Source organism: Hypanus sabinus, chromosome 17 (assembly GCF_030144855.1).
Source record: "Hypanus sabinus isolate sHypSab1 chromosome 17, sHypSab1.hap1, whole genome shotgun sequence".
Lineage (NCBI taxonomy): Eukaryota > Metazoa > Chordata > Chondrichthyes > Myliobatiformes > Dasyatidae > Hypanus > Hypanus sabinus.
The window spans coordinates 25,655,602-25,672,736 of NC_082722.1; the positions used below are offsets into that span (position 1 = coordinate 25,655,602).

The 17,135-nt window shown below is 40.3% G+C and overlaps 1 protein-coding gene across 1 annotated transcript in view; it reads left to right on the forward strand.

Annotated features, from left to right (window-relative positions):
* The window catches only part of slc9a5 (solute carrier family 9 member A5), a 222,187-nt gene that overhangs the window by 150,204 nt on the left and 54,848 nt on the right, over window positions 1-17,135 (forward strand). Inside the window, exons 8-9 of the mRNA XM_059992703.1 lie at window positions 8,184-8,273; window positions 15,485-15,555. Coding sequence (XP_059848686.1) covers window positions 8,184-8,273; window positions 15,485-15,555 — 161 coding nt within the window. The remainder of the gene's footprint in view (window positions 1-8,183; window positions 8,274-15,484; window positions 15,556-17,135) is intronic.

Sequence of the window (17,135 nt, forward strand, 5' to 3'; positions counted from 1 at the left end):
CCAACCTTTGTCTTAACTAATATTCATTTCCCAGCCCTGGTCCTCTTGCAGCCATGTCTCTGTTATTCCTACAACATCATACTTGCGAATTTCCAACCGAGCCTTAAGCTCATCCACTTTATTTCTTATACTTCGTGCATTCGTATATAATACTTTTAATCCATTACTCCCCTCACCTCTCACATCGATTCCTATTGCACTTGGCCATAATCTCCGATCCCTTCCTGAACTTGCTGTCCTGTTAATTCTGTTGTCTTTCTTAAGAGAAGTCAGAGTAAGGGGGGTGGGGGGGAGGCAGGAGGAAGTATAATATGGTAACAGTAAGAGAGTATAGCACACCTTCCTTTTCAAAATCAAAGGAAATGATTCATCAAATGATTCATCAAATGATTCACATCATCTAATGAGTCAGACAGTCGGGTTATGGCAAGAGTTTACAATACGAGTTATATCTGAACAAGAGAAAAGAGGATTAAAATGCAGACCAAATCAAAATGAGTAAACAACCAGATATTGTGACTCCTACAGAATGTCAAGGACAGCCCTTATTAAGAGACAGCATTTCAAATACTAGCATTCATCAAAATTCTACTGTAAGGACCGAGATTTTCTTTTGAATGCACTTACTAACTTGAATCCTGTGGTTCAGATTAATTTATGAAAAGAACATATGCTGTCAAAGCATTCTGTAACTGTGAAATAATTATTCAGATGCGATGTTACACAAATGGCAATTATCAGTGCATAAATAATGATTTGCAGCTTTTCATTGGGAGAAGTTCATAAACTATAAGAGCAGAATTAGGCTATTCAGCCCATCAGTTCTGTTCCGTCATTCCATCATGAATGATTTATTATATCTCTCAACCCCATTCTTCTCCCTTCTCCCCATAAACTTTGACACCCTGACTAATCAAGAACCTATCAACCTCTGTTTTAAATATACTCAGCAACTTGGCTTCCACAAATTCACTACTTTCTGGCTAAAGTAATTCCTCCTCATCTTGGTTCTAAATGACGTCTCTGTATTCAAAGACTGAACAATAGGAAACATCCTCCCTCCCCCCACCCCCAGACTATTTAGCCTATTTAATAGGTTTTGATGAGATCCAACTCCCTCATTCTCCTAAACTTCAGCAAATACAGGCCAGAGCTATCAAATGCTCCTCATATATTAACCCTTTCATTTCTGGGATTATTTTCATGAACCATTGATACTTAATGTGGGGAAAAAGTGGTTACAATACCAATCCCTGCAGAACACTGTGGGTCACTGACAGCCAACTAGAAAGGGCCCCCTTTATTTCCACTCTTTGCCTCCTGCCAGTCAATCAGCCATTTATCCATGCTAATATCTTACCTGCAATATCATGGGCTCTTACCTTGTTAAGTAGCCTCATGTGTAGGCCCTTGTCAAATGCCTTCTGAAAATCCAAGTGCACAACATCCACTAATTCTCCTTTGTCTATCCTGCTTGGTATTTGCTCAAAGAATTCCAACAGATTTGTCAGGTGAGATTTCCTCTTGAGGAAACTGTGCTGACTTTGGTTTATTTTGCCATGTACCTCCAAGTACCTATTACCCCATCCAAAGTAATGGGCTCCAACATCTTCTCCACCACTGTAGTCAATCTCTCTGGCCTATAATTTCCTTTCTTCTGCTTCCTTGCAGTGACATTTGTAATTTTGCAGTCCTCCAGAATCATCCAGAAGCTATTGATTCTTGAAAGATCATTACTTAGCCTCCACTATTTCTTCAGCTACCTCTTTCAGAACCTTGGTGCATAGTCCATCTGGTTTATGTGACTTATCTATCTTCAGACCTTTCAACTTCCCAAGCACTTGCTCAGTATCCAAAGTGGTTTACTTATTATTGAGTGGAATGTCCACGGGGGTACTCTGCATAAATTGCCTATTCCCTTTCTCTCTCCTGCCAGTCACCCAGGTACCTGCCTCCTTCAACTTAAGGGTGACTACCTCTCTTAGCTCCCACCTGTCACCACCTCATTCTCCCCTGTGAGCCAAACTCATCAAGCTGCAGTTTCTGTTCCTTAACATGGTCAATAAAGAGGCGCAGCTCAATGCACTTCATACAGAGATAGTTATCAGGGGAACTTAAGTTCTCCAGAGATCCCACATCTTACACAAAGTACATACCACTAACATTGGACCCATTCTCAGTGAACTCAGTACGTATGTACTGACAGGTGAAGAAAAAGTAAAATAAGTTCCTTGAAATTTACTTAGAAACTCTGGCTGTGCTTGCCCACGCATGTTCTTGCCAAAATCACCCACTCCTACAATGGCTGCTCCGCTTACACCTCCTTTCTTTTTGTTGGCTCAAATAAAATTTGCTCCTTACTTGTCTTTTTCAAATGGCTCCCTTTCACTCGCTGCTTCTGGCTGGAGATTTAAACCTGCTCTGAGCAATCTCGAATGTGGGGTCACTCTGTATATTTGTGATCTGAATCCCCTTTATAATATCACAGAGACACAAACACAGTCACAATTTTGTCCAGTCAAACAACTTGTTCCGTCATTTCTGTCGTTCCAGGAATGAAGCCCAGTGCCTTTGATATGCCATCTTGCTTATTCATCTTGCTATTTTACTGACTTGCGTCTTCCCTGCACTCCTTTAAACAGAGCAAGGTTGAAGATTATATGAAGTTGGGTGCAGATCAGTTCTTTACGAAGAAGGAAGCATATGTAAGGTTAACAAAGTTGGCATCAGAGAAGGTCCTTGAGGAATAGAAAGATAGCAATGAAATTTTAAACGGGGACTAAGGAGGCTTAAAAAAGACCATGGAGTGTCCTTGGTGAATAGGATTAATGATGATCACAGGACACTTTATATAAGCAATACACTAAAAACAAAATGGAAGGTGAGGAAAGGTAGGGACCATTGCAAGAATTTGTGTCTGGAACCAGAGGAAGGGGGCAAAGTACTAAAGAGTATTTTGCATTGGTAGACACTGTGGAGGGAAAAGCATGGAGGACAGTGAGAGGAGGAAGGCATATCTTAATACTTTAAGCCATGATATCAAGAAGTTGGGTCTCTTGAAAGACCTTAAGGTGAATAAGTCCTCAAGGCCTGATGGGATCTGTCTCGGGTTACTGACGGAGGTAAGGAAGGAGATGTCTAGAACCCTCAAGGAGATCTCTATTCTCTTTCACCACATGAGGTCCTAAGGGACTAAAGAATAACTACTGTTTCAAAATTAAAGCAGAGGAGACAAGCCAGTAAATTGTAGCCTTGTATCAGTTCAAGGATGTTATTGGGCAAGATTCTTAGGGATAAGATTTGATCATATTTGCAAAGCATGGATTTATTAAGGATTTTCAGTGTGGCTTTGTACAGGGGAAGTCACGTCTTATGAACTTGATTGAAGTCACAAAGATGACTGATGAGGGGAGAGTAGTAGATGTTGTTTACATGGACTTCTGTAAAGTGTTCCACAAGATCTGTCAAGATAGGCTGATTCAGCAGATGAAGGCATGTGGAATCCATGGTGACCTGGTAGAATGGATTCAAAACTGGCTTGGCTGTAGAAGACGGAGGGTGAAGTGATGTTATTCTGACTGGAGATCTGAGCCCAGTGTGTTCTGCAAGGGTTGGTGCTGGGACCTCTTTTGCTTCTAGACATAAGAGATTGCAGATGTTGGAACCTGGAGAGCAACAAACGATTTGGTGGAGGAATTCAGCATGTCAAGCACTGTCTGTGGGAAGGAAAAAAGTGTTGACATTTTGGGTTGAAACCCTGGATTACGACAGAGTGGAGAGACCAGATGGACAGTATAAAATGTTTGTTTATATATATATAAAATATGATAGGATGAAAATGTAGGTGGGCTGATTAGTAAGTTTGCAAATGACACAAAAATAGACAAGTTTTAGATAGTGAAGAAGTTTGTCAAAGCATGCAGTGGATTATAGACCAGTTGGAAATCTGGGCAGACAAATAGCAGATGGTGCTCAATTTGAGCAAGTATTGCACTTTATGCCAAATGTAAAAGAAAGATATACCTAAATAGCAGGAGCCTTAGAAGCACTGGTGCACAGAGGGGCCTCAGGATGCATGTTCAAAGCTCCCTGAAAGTCGCAACACAAGGATATTGATGGTAAAGAAGGCATACTATGTGTTATCCTATACCAGTCAATGTAGTACAAAGAAAAGCTGGGAATCTGAAATAAAAATAGAAAATGATGGAAGTGCAGTGAGGCAGCATGCAATTCTGGTTACCGCGTTACAGGAAGGATGTGGAAACCTCGCAGAAGAAGTTTACCAGGATGTTGCTTTGATTAGAGAACATTAGCTGTAAGGAAGGTTTGGACAAATGTGGTTTGCTTTCTCTGGAATACAAGTGGCTGAGAGGAAACCTGATATGAGCTCTACTATACAGATATACTAGATAGTCGAAGTGTTTTTAGCAGAGGGAGCATCTTTAAAGTGAGGGGAGTAAAATTTAAAGTAGATATGTAAGGTACCTTTTTATGCACCTTGGGTACCTAAAACGTGTTCCTGGGGAGGTGGTGGAAGCAGTTATAATAGCAGTGTTTGTAGGAATTCGGATAGGCACGTGAACAGGCAGGGAATAAAGGTGTAGACCACATACAGGCAGATGGAATTAGTTTAACTGGTTTCATGAGTACAGACATCGTGGGCCATAGAGCTTGTTCCTGAGCTGTATTCTGTTTTGTTTTGTGTTCTACGATGTGAAACATCAGCTGTTTTCTCTTTCGGAGACCCTGCTGGGCCTGTTGATGTTTTTCAAAGTATACATGTGTATTCCAGATTTTTAGCATTCAGTTTGTTGATGACATTTGTAAGTTGTTTAAAATTATCAGCCAAAGGCAGATTTTAGATCTGTACTAACATTTATATAAACATCCAATCTGATCTAAAGTTGCAGGTATTAATCAAGACAGCAGCTGAACTACAACATTCCTAAAAGAAAATGCTGACAGAGTTGTGTGCAGTTGTATAGAAAATGGGACAGATAGTTAAGGGCAAAATTCATTATCGGTCATGTCAGAATTGATAGTGGGGAAATGCTGACATATTGCAAGAATGTAAGACCAGAAACTCAATTAGAAACCTTTGAAACAAACCTAAGGAGGGAAAGCAGAGTTATGATTATGCAAATGTAGAAGCAAATAGTGTTAATTAGAGCCATGTCACAAGAGGAGAGGATCTAAGATGCATGTCAAGCTGAATAAAAGACTAAACTTTTGATATTCTGGAAAACTTTACACTGAAGGAATGAAATGTATCTCAACAGACCTGAAAGTCTCTGAACACAGAGAGGAGATTGGAAAGCACCTTTGTGGAACTGAGTGCGATTGGGACAATTGAAGTAAGAGGGTAGAGAAAAGCTGATATAGAAATTGCCTGGAGATGTGGACAAGTCAAATAGCTTGGAGGGTAAATGAGTTGAAGGGCACTGCTGCATTACCAACATGAGATCAATAGAGTAGTTGATTGGGTGCTGAATGAGTGCACTCAATATACTCACAAAATGCTGAAGGAACTCAGCAGGCCCGGCAACATCTATGGCAAAAAATACAGTCAACATTTTGGGCCAAGACCCGAAACTTTGACTGTACTTTTTATCCATATATGCTGCCAGACCTGCTGAGATCCTCCAGCGCGCGTGTGTGTGTGCGTTGCTTGGATTCCCAGCATCTGTATATTCTCTCTTGTTTGTGCTCAATGTACTGTAGTTTCCTTAGCCGGTTGAAAAGGAGACATTTTACTGCAACTGGGGTTTTGATTACATTGCCTTGGAGAAGTCATCCTCTTTATTTACCAGAGAGTCATGTCAAACATCAAACACAGCTCAATGCAATGATGCAGGAAGTATTGTATATACAGTATCTAATGCGTTCTTAGTTTTTGCCATTTGCGTCATTAATTATAATAATTACTGAGCACGAACTTCAAGTTAAGTGCTCCAAATGTCATTAGTCTTTGTCTTTCAAATAACAAAAACTAGGCCTGTTCAATTCTAGAATGAAATGCATAGATTAGATGATGGAGAGAACAAATAAATTTTGTGTGTGTGTGTGTGTGTGTGTGTGTGTGTGTGTGTGTGTGTGTGTGTGTGTGTGTGTTTATCCCGCTACCCATGTTCAACATTTATTTTGTTGAATATGAAGCTTGTATGCAATAAAAAACATTTAAAGCACCACTTGTATCAGTTTTGTTCTAGCAGGTACCAGTGTTGAACAATCAAATGTCTTTGTATTCCAGGAGCTGTCACACTGCAGAAGCACGGATGAGTCACTAGAATTGTTCAACTGAAACTAAAATAGCAGCTCTCATTATCCAGCTTCTTTTTTAACAGAAACAACTATTATTTTGTTAAATACCCCTTCATTCAGAAAAGAGAATGAACAATTCAGATAGAAAGCAATAAGAAAAATACACATTTCTTATGAAATAGTTTTGGCTTCACAGCAAAATAAAGGGCAGAATATCTATGGTTTCAGATTGGAATTCCATATTGGGTATCTAATCAGGCTAGGAAGTTACTTCACATCATTGGGGTTAGAACCTAATTCCATCTTCCCTGTAGTCTCAGCTTTGAAACATGACATCCAGAAAGCTTTCACTGGACACTGTAAAACTTAGAGTACAGAAACAAATTGAGCTCAGGAGACTATTTCCATTGTTTAGGCTACAAGCAAGCTTCTGCCTTACCTTGTATGTTCACTCCCCTTCATCTTCTTTCTTCATCATTACTTAACAACATTCCCCTTAAAGCAAACATGTTGATTCATCTTGGCCACGTGGCATCCTACTGCTCCCTAACACAAGCTATTCTTCCTAAGTCAAAACAGTTTAAGGACTTTTAATGATGTTTATTTATTACAATGACTCAATGTTAGGTCTCCACACTTGTAATGCTTGTAAAAAGCAATCAGAATTGGCTTCCCATTAGTTACACTTAAAACTCAATAGCAGTGGGATGGTAAAATGAAAACACAAAATGCTTGTATCTGTCCAAAGAGAAACAGAGTTAACATTTCAGGCCGAAAACCTTTAAATGCTTCAGCCATCCAAAATCTGCAGTTTTGAACAAATATTTTACCACTCAGGTGCTGTTAGCAGTATATGCATTGTCTAGGCTTTAATTGGCTCCTAGAGCTCTGATGTAATGGAAGGCATGTGATGTTATTGTGGACTGTTCAACCACATAATTATAGCCAGATATTGCCATGACAGAAGGATTAGCTGTACAAATAAAACATTTCCGGGAAAGGATTTAAATGTTTGGACCATAGTGGTTCACTTTATGTGGATTTTATGAAACGTGCTTCATATTCAACCGTGTTGCTTCACTATAAAGATCTGAATCAAGGGTCATCCTTCAATGCTACTAATGTAAGATGTACACTGAGCGGCTACTTTATTAGGTATACCCTGTATCCAGTAGATTGGCCACTGAGAGTGTGTTCATGGTCTTCTGCTGCTGTAGCCCATCCACTTCAAGGTTCAATGTTTATGCATTCTGAGATGCTCTTCTGCATACCACTGTTGTAATGTGTAGTTATTTGAATTACTGTTGCTTGTACCACTGAGTGTATTCCTCACTTTAGTAGCAGTGAAGGATGACCCTTGATTCAGATCTTTATAGTGAAGCAACACGGTTGAATATGAAGCAAGTTTCACAAAATCCACACAAAGTACCAGCTGGCCATTCCCCTCTCACCTCTCTCATTAACAAAGCATTTTCACCCACAGAACTGCCACTCTCTGGATATTGTTGGTTACCTAATAAAGTGGCCACTGAGTCTAACATCCTTCTCAGAGCAGTGGCTGTTGTTCATATTGAGTTAATCAAAGATGCATTATATCCAAATTTGCCTCGATACGCCTCCTAACTTTGCAGCTAACTTGTATTAAAATTGTCATTAACATAAGAGTAATTAACAAATGTATAAATAATATGCTTTTGTACCTTCATCATTGACATTCAATAATTGACCATTAAAATGTAGAGGGTCAGTTTGATTTGGGCGTTAAACAACATGAATGCACTGGAAATCAGAACTCAACAGTAGGCAACTAGTGGGCTATTGAGTCACCTGAGGTTTCCAGGACCAAGTAAACCTTTGCTTCATTGCTTTGAGCACTTTCTGTGATTATAAACCGACCACTTCTAACATATCTCTGTTTTCAGGGGTTGACGATCAAACCTCTTATTAAATGGCTGAAGGTAAAGCGTAGCGATCATCACAAGCCAACGTTGAATGAAGAGTTACATGAACGTGTAGGTACTCAGACCTAATAATTTAATTTGTTATCCATTGGTTTAAAATTAATCTTTTTTTACACTCTTGTTAGCTATTGTCCTTGATCCCCTCTATTGTAAGTCTGTCAGGCTCACAACCTACAAACCAAAGCATATATGTGGGTACATAAGGTGTTCTTTAAATAGACATTTGCTTAACTGGCCTAGTTTGTTTTGCATGTTTCACAGGGAACAAAACCAATCAATCAGTTGTACAACTATAATGCTCTGGTTAAGATTCCTACTATAGATACTTCATTTTAGCTGTTTCTGCAGAAGCAGTGTGCCCTGCTGGTAGAATGTTTTGGCTTTAGTTAAAGATAAGGGGCTATGATGTTCAGCTTGGGAATGTTGTGTCAGTAAATTAGGACGGTGGAATTTGGAGAAGGTTATAGAGAGAGCTGATTTCTGATGGACGTTGGTGGGGTTTGTGGTCTTTCTAGGGAGAGCTGCAGAGCGGACAGGAGGAAGGATGACTGTGAGTGCCATGGGAAAGAGCATGCTGTTGCACTGAGTGTCTTGTTCAGATAAATAGTTACAAGGAGGAAGAAAAGAGAGCCTGTTAGTTTGAGATGGATTTCAAAGGGAGTTCTGAATGTGGTGAGTGCTTTCATGCAGACCACGGCTCCAGTGCGTGAGTGGAAAGAACAACTTCAAGATGAGCTCCACTTTATGTGCATATTTGGACTGGGTTAACTGAAATGGGCCATTATATCTTTTTCCTTTTTCTTCTTTCTACTAACTGTTCCATAAAGCTGAAATGTGTAAATAAACTTTCTTTATAATTTTATGCGGTGTATGATCTGTTATTTCTTGCTGACTGACAATCGTGTATGAGCAGTATTTACACAGTATTCGCTCAAATTGAGCTTTCTTTAATGAGAACATCACGACATTCCTGTTTGGCTGAACCCCAAATCATACCAACCCTAGAGGTATATTGTTTATGGAAAGGTGACCTTCTCGCCGCTGAGTCCCATGGCTGTTAGCCGAGCTGGCCAATGAGATAAGTTTGCATACAAGCCTGATGAGTGAGTTACACTACATTTTTCTGACCCATCTTTGTAAATATCCTTACACATGCATTAACAATTAAAATAAATACTAAAGGGCACCCATTTGAATGAGTTTACTGTGTTTTGTTAAACTGGATATCTGCAGTTTTAATATATCAAATTTTCAGATCTGTAGGTTATTACTGGTAGCGATTGTGGTCAATTTACTGAGCCATAAAACATCACCAACATCAAAGGGTTAAGTTGTGAATAAAAACTTAGAATCTTTGCAAAGATATGAGAGTTATTTAAGATGAGAAGTTCTGAGGTGTTGGGATAAAAATAAAATAATTCAGTTGTTGTAAGTCTAAAGTGAGGCTTTTGAAATGCTGAGCAATGTCAGCAGCTCATTACACAGCCACAGAAAAATGGGATTAATGTTTCAGACTTATGAGCAGCAGAAGGATCTGTGCATGGCTGAGTGAGTGAGAGAGAGAGAGATAGGAGTGAACAGAGTGCTTAAGAGTTTCCAGGAGTTGGCACAGGTTTCTAGAAACCTGTGCCAACCAGCTAGCGGGAGTATTCAAGGACATCTTCAACCTCTCACTGCTACGGGCAGAAGTTCCCACTTGCTTCAAAAAGGCAACAATTATACCAGTGCCTAAGAAGAATATTGTGGGCTGCCTTACCAACTATCACCCGGTAGCACTCACATCGATGGTGATGGAATGCTTTGAGAGGTTGGTCATGACTAGACTCAACTCCTGCCTCAGCAAGGACCTGGACCCATTGCAGTTTACCTATGGCCACAATAGGTCAACAGCAGATGCAATCTCAATAGCACTTCACACAGCTTTAGACCACCTGGACAATACGAACACCTTCGTCAGTATGCTGTTCATTGACTATAGTTCAGCATTTACTACCATCATTCCCACAATCCTGATTGATAATTTGCAGAATTTGGGCCTCTGTACCTCCCTCTCCAACTGGATCCTCAACTTTCTAACCAGAAGACCACAGTCTCTGCGGATTGGTGATAGCATCTCCTCCTCACTGATGATCAACACTGGTGCACCTCGGGTGTGTGCTTAGCCCACTGTTCTACTCTCTATATATACATGACTGTGTGGCTAGGCATAGCTCAAATACCATCTATAAATTTGCTGATGATACTGTTGGTGGAATCTTATATGGAGACGAAAGGGTGCGCAGGAGTGAGATATGCCATCTAATGGAGTGATGCCACAGCAACAACCTGGCACTCAATGTCAGTAAAACAAAAGAACTGATTGTGGACTTCAAGAAGGGTAGGATGAAGGAACATATACCAATCCTCATAGAGGGATCAGAAGTGGAGAGAGTGAGCAGCTTCAAGTTCCTTGGTGTCAAGATCTCTGAGGATTTAACCTGGTCCCAACATATCAATACAGTTATAAAGAAGGCAAGACAGCAGCTATACCTTGGTAGGAGTTTGAAGAGATTAAGCATGTCAACAAATACATTCAAAAAACTTTTATGTTCCATGGACAGCATCCTGACAGGCTGCATCACTGTCTGGTATGGAGGGGCTACTGCACAGGACCAAAAGAAGCTGCAGAAAGTTGTAAATCTAGTCAGCTCCATCTTGGGTACTAGCCTACAAAGTACCCAGGACATTTCTAGGGACTGGTGTCACAGAAAGGCAGCGTCCATTATTAAGGACCTCCAGCACCCAGGGCATGCCCTTTTCTCACTGTTACCATCAAGTAGGAGGTACAGAAGCCTGAAGGCACACACTCAGCGATTCAGGAACAGCTTCTTCCCCTCTGTCATCCAGTTCCTAAATGGACATTGAATCTTTGGTCACTACCTCATTTTTTTGTAAATGTACACTATTTCTGTTTCTGCACATTTTTAAAATCTATTCAATATACATAATTGATTTACTTGTTTATTATTATTATTTTTATTTTATTTATTATTATTGTTATTTTTCTCTCTGCTGGAATACGTTTTGCATTGAACTGCTGCTGCTAAGTTAACAAATGTCACATCACATGCCGGTGATAATAAACCTGGTTCTGACCTTGTTCTTATTCCTTGGAGAATGGGATCTCTGCCATCCAGACACTAAAAGGAAAAATTATAATAAGTTAAACAAACAAGTGTCAGTGTGAGTGATAATAGATATCTGTTGGAGTGAGAAATTGATTCTCCTTGGCTGCCCCAATGACCACTCTTCATGGAGCTATTTGGACTCGGCATTGAGCACCTCCAAGCTCTTTGCACCAACCTTGCATGCAGTTTCTTGCTTCTGAGGCCCCTAATTACCTCTCGACATAGTTTCAGCCATCATCACCTCCTAGAAATGTGTCAGTTATTTTTCCCATTTGCTGACACCCTCTGCTACACTTTTGTGTGGAGTTGCATGAGACAGGGAGGGTCCTTATTGAATATTTGTGCTGTTTTTAACCATGGGAAAAGATGTGAAGACCTCGGAACTCAGAAAAGTAAACAAAGAGGTTCTGGGTGTTTAAAAAGTTATGATGGTAGACAGATCTCCAGGGCCTGACCAGGTTTATCCAAGAACACTGTAGGAGACTGCATAGAAATTGTGGGAGCCCTTTCTGAGGTGCTTGCATTATTGCTAACCATGGGTGAGGTGCTAGTAAACTGGAGAAGTAGCAATGTTGTGCCTTTATTTAAGAAGTGAGGCAAAGAAAAACTTAGGGACTGTAGAGCAATAAGTCTAGCATCTGTGGTAGGTAAGTTAGTGAAAGGACTCAGATGAGATATGCATTCATCTGGGAAGACGGGTTAATTCAGTGTCACCAGTATGGTTTTGTGCATGGAAGGTCACGTCTTACAAACTTGACTGAGTTTCTAATGATGTGAGCAGGGAGGTTGATGAGGCTAGGGTGGTAGACATGTTTTATATGGACTTAAGTAAGGTTTCACATGGTAGGCTGCTCTACAAGATTAGATAGTCAGGAATGGAAGGAAAGTTGGCTAATTGTCCTGACGAAGGGTCTCGGCCCGAAACGTTGACATCCTACAGATTCTGCCTAGCCTGCTGTGTTCTTCCAGCATTTTGTGTGTTGTTGTTAATTGTATATGCAATTGGGTTTATAGTAGAAAGCAGACAGTGATGATAGAAGGTTGGATCTCGGACTAGAGGGTCGCGATTAGTGGTGTGCATCAGGGGTTGGTGTTGAGCCCATCATTGTTTGTCATCTATTTCAATGATTTGTATAAGAACATAAAGGCACTGTTAATAAGTTGACAGCTGGCACTAAAATAGGTGATATTGTGGTCAATGAAGAAAGTTATCAAAATTACAGAGGGTGTTGATCAGCTGAGTAAGTCGGCAAAGGACTCGTAAATGGAGTTTAATTTGGATAAGTGTGAGATACTGCATTTTGGAAAGTCAAATCTGGGTAGGTCTTCAACAGTGAATGGCAAAGCCCTGGGGAGTGTGATAGAACAGAGACCTTGGGGTTCACTGCAAGTACAGTCACAGGTTGACAAGGAGGTGAAGATGGCTTTTGACACATTAGGCATTGAAGGGTAAAAGCTGGGAGGTCACATTGTGGTCGTATGGGATGGTGGTGAGGCTGTTCTTGGAGTATTGGGTTCAGTTTTGGTTGGTCAGCTGTAATAAAGACACTCAACTGGAAAGGGTTTTGCAAAGATTTATAAAGACTTGAAAGCCTGAGTTAGAGTGAGAATTTGGAAAAACTAGGACTTTATTTATATTTGGTTCCCACCCCCCCACCCCCCCCCCCCTAGAGTTGGGATATCAAGAACTAGAGGACATGGAGGCATAGGTTTAAGGTCAGAGTGGAAAGATTTCAGTGGAACTTGAGGGGCAACTTTCCTTTTAACACAAAGGGTGGTATCTGTGCAGAATCAGCCACCAGTAGAGTGATGAGGCAGATACAATAGCAACTTTTAAAAGACATTTGGACAGGTACATGGACTGGAAAAGTTTAGAAGTTATGGGTCCATGGATTGGAAAGGTTTAGAAGGCTATGGGTACATGGATTGGAAAGGTTTAGAAGGCTATCGGTACACGGATTGGAAAGGTTTAGAAGGGTATGGGTACACGGATTGGAAAGGTTTAGAAGGGTATGGGTACACGGATTGGAAAGATTTAGAAGGGTATGGGTACATGGATTGGAAAGGTTTAGAAGGCTATGGGTACATGGATTGGAAAGGTTTAGAAGGGTATGGGTACACGGATTGGAAAGGTTTAGAAGGGTATGGGTACACAGATTGGAAAGGTTTAGAAGGGTATGGGTACATGGAATGGAAAGGTTTAGAAGGGTATGGGTCCATGGATTGGAAAGGTTTAGAAGGGTATGGGTACACGGATTGGAAAGGTTTAGAAGGGTATGGGTACACGGATTGGAAAGGTTTAGAAGGGTATGGGTACATGGATTGGAAAGGTTTAGAAGGTTATCGGTACACGGATTGGAAAGGTTTAGAAGGGTATGGGTACATGGATTGGAAAGGTTTAGAAGGGTATGGGTACATGGATTGGAAAGGTTTAGAAGGGTATGGGTACACAGATTGGAAAGGTTTAGAAGGGTATGGGTACACGGATTGGAAAGGTTTAGAAGGGTATGGGTACACGGATTGGAAAGATTTAGAAGGGTATGGGTACACGGATTGGAAAGGTTTAGAAGGGTATGGGTACATGGATTGGAAAGGTTTAGAAGGGTATGGGTACACGGATTGGAAAGGTTTAGAAGGGTATGGGTACACGGATTGGAAAGGTTTAGAAGGGTATGGGTACACGGATTGGAAAGGTTTAGAAGGGTATGGGTACACGGATTGGAAAGGTTTAGAAGGGTATGGGTACACGGATTGGAAAGGTTTAGAAGGGTATGGGTACACGGATTGGAAAGGTTTAGAAGGGTATGGGTCCATGGATTGGAAAGGTTTAGAAGGCTATCGGTACACAGATTGGAAAGGTTTAGAAGGCTATCGGTACACAGATTGGAAAGGTTTAGAAGGGTATGGGTACACAGATTGGAAAGGTTTAAAAGGCTATCGGTACACGGATTGGAAAGGTTTAGAAGGGTATGGGTACACAGATTGGAAAGGTTTAAAAGGCTATCGGTACACGGATTGGAAAGGTTTAGAAGGGTATGGGTACATGGATTGGAAAGGTTTAGAAGGGTATGGGTACACAGATTGGAAAGGTTTAAAAGGCTATCGGTACACGGATTGGAAAGGTTTAGAAGGGTATGGGTACACAGATTGGAAAGGTTTAAAAGGCTATCGGTACACGGATTGGAAAGGTTTAGAAGGGTATGGGTACACAGATTGGAAAGGTTTAAAAGGCTATCGGTACACGGATTGGAAAGGTTTAGAAGGGTATGGGTACATGGATTGGAAAGGTTTAGAAGGGTATGGGTACACGGATTGGAAAGGTTTAGAAGGCTATGGGTACACGGATTGGAAAGGTTTAGAAGGCTATGGGTACATGGATTGGAAAGGTTTAGAAGGGTATGGGTACATGGATTGGAAAGGTTTAGAAGGGTATGGGTACACGGATTGGAAAGGTTTAGAAGGGTATGGGTACACGGATTGGAAAGGTTTAGAAGGCTATGGATCTGATGCTTGTACTAGCTTGCATGGGGCATGTTGATTGACATGGACTAAATGAGTAGAAGGGCCTGTTTCTGTGCTGTGACTTTATGGAGAGGAATTTGGAGATTGTAACAGGATAGGATTTTTAATTGATAATGAGTTACACTTCTTTTGGGTAATCCACATTGTGGCTTAACTTGTAGCAGTACAGAGAAAGGCAGAGATTTGTATATTATAGTTGTTATTATACTGATTGCAGTTCAGTCCAGGACACCTTTGCAGTAAATAATCTCAGATGAATGGTGTCATTCTGGTTAATCACAAGTGATAAACAGTATTCATTAAGACCCACGAACATCTTTTCCATCCGTATGGTTTGTTCCCCTGTTGACCAGAGTCTCTCTTTAATGGAACATGCTTCACACATGTTTACTTGTTCATATTTAGTGTGTTAAGCTTGCTCTGAGTATAGCAGTTGGGCACTGCTGTTAAATTTGCTCCATCTTCTTTGGTCAGTTGTGGGGGGGGGAAATCCATCTTGATTTGTGGCCTTTTATTCCTGGCATCAGAGCCCATGCTTGAAAATTTGATGCTATTCATTTCTTCTTTTCAAAGGCTTTTGACCATATTCTGGCAGCTGTAGAAGACATTGTAGGTCACCATGGTTACCATTATTGGAGAGATAAGTGAGTAACAAGCTAACAGTCACATTTACAATTATTTCTATTCAATCAGTGCAAGTAAGGAAGCTTGTCATAAATGGTCATTTATGGTAAAATATTCTTTTCTGTAGGTCTCTTGTAATTCTGTAGTGGAAGTGAACTGCATTGCCTTTGAGTCTATATTTTCACTATAACATCATTGTTTTACTGCTGTTGAATCTTGTTTGCAATTGCATGTTGCTTTGTAAATATATCTAATTATTAATTTCTATATCTAATTTATGCATCAAATTATTCATGACTACTAGCATCTTGCAATGGAATGTTTGTTGATTATATGGCTAATGTCTTAAAAATAAGCTATTTAAAAAAACAAAATTGTTTATTGCAGGGGACTGTTAATTCATTTTAGGTGGGAAAAAATTGTTTGTTGTAAGTAAAAGTACTTGTCCTTATTTGAACAGAAGGAAAACATGCTTTATATAATTTTCATAATCTCTTGATTAATTTCATATTTAATATGCCAGGATGAAGAGGCTGTTTAACTCTGAGCCTAATTCTGTATTCAGTCAGATCAGAGTGATCTATGATTAAACATAAAATTAGCAATCAGGTGCTTCAGATGGAACCAACAGCAGCAGCAGAAAGCTATTTCACTGCAATCTGCCCTCACTCCACTATTAACGTAAAACAGAGGGGCAAACGTTGATTTAGTGAGGAATGTAGAAGAGCTTGCAGGAGACTGCATGAGGTCTGCAGTACACCTAAAGCCAAGACGTCGAAACAACAGAACCGGCATGCAGTCTAAAGATCTAAGTGATCACCTGATCAACATACAAGGTCAAAGCTCTGCTGTCCTACCACCTCTGGTTGTGGATGGAATTGGACAATGACGGAGCTAATGGGGCTCTTTGAACCACCCCGATCTCAACAACAGTGAGTCCCTGTGTGTTGCTAAAATCAAGACTGAGACAAGTGATCAGAAACGGTAAACGATTGGTCCATCTTGCTTTCCTACTGCAATCCCCACTCTTACAGATACCAGTGTTCAGCCTATTTAATTACCTCCATATGATATAAAAAATCAGGGATGAGCAATGAATACAGCAAGGGCTAAGCAAACACCCGCCAGCCATACTGATGAATTTCCATTACTGCACTGGTATCTGTAAGCAATGTGGAAAATATATCTAATTATTAATTTCTATATCTAATTTATGCATCAAAATTATTCATGACTACCAGCGTCTTGCAATGGAATGTTTGTTGATTATATGGCTAATGTCTTAAAAATAAGCTATTTAAAAAAACAAAATTGTTTACTGTTTTTTAGAGGCAGGACAAAACTGATGTAGCTAAGTGCTGTCTAACTGATCTGCCCTGAATCTTATCTTCACAAAAATGCTGATAATTGTTGTCAGACAAAACTTGCTCACCGATGTACTACTAACTAAACCTATTTTAGGGTTTTCCTGAACAGGTAGACCTCAGCCCTCATCACATCCTTGGCCCAATCAGTGATGAGTTGAGGGTATTTGTCCTTGATATCATTGCAACATCTGGCCAAATGTGGCATTAAGAAACCCAGATGAACCGAAGTCAGT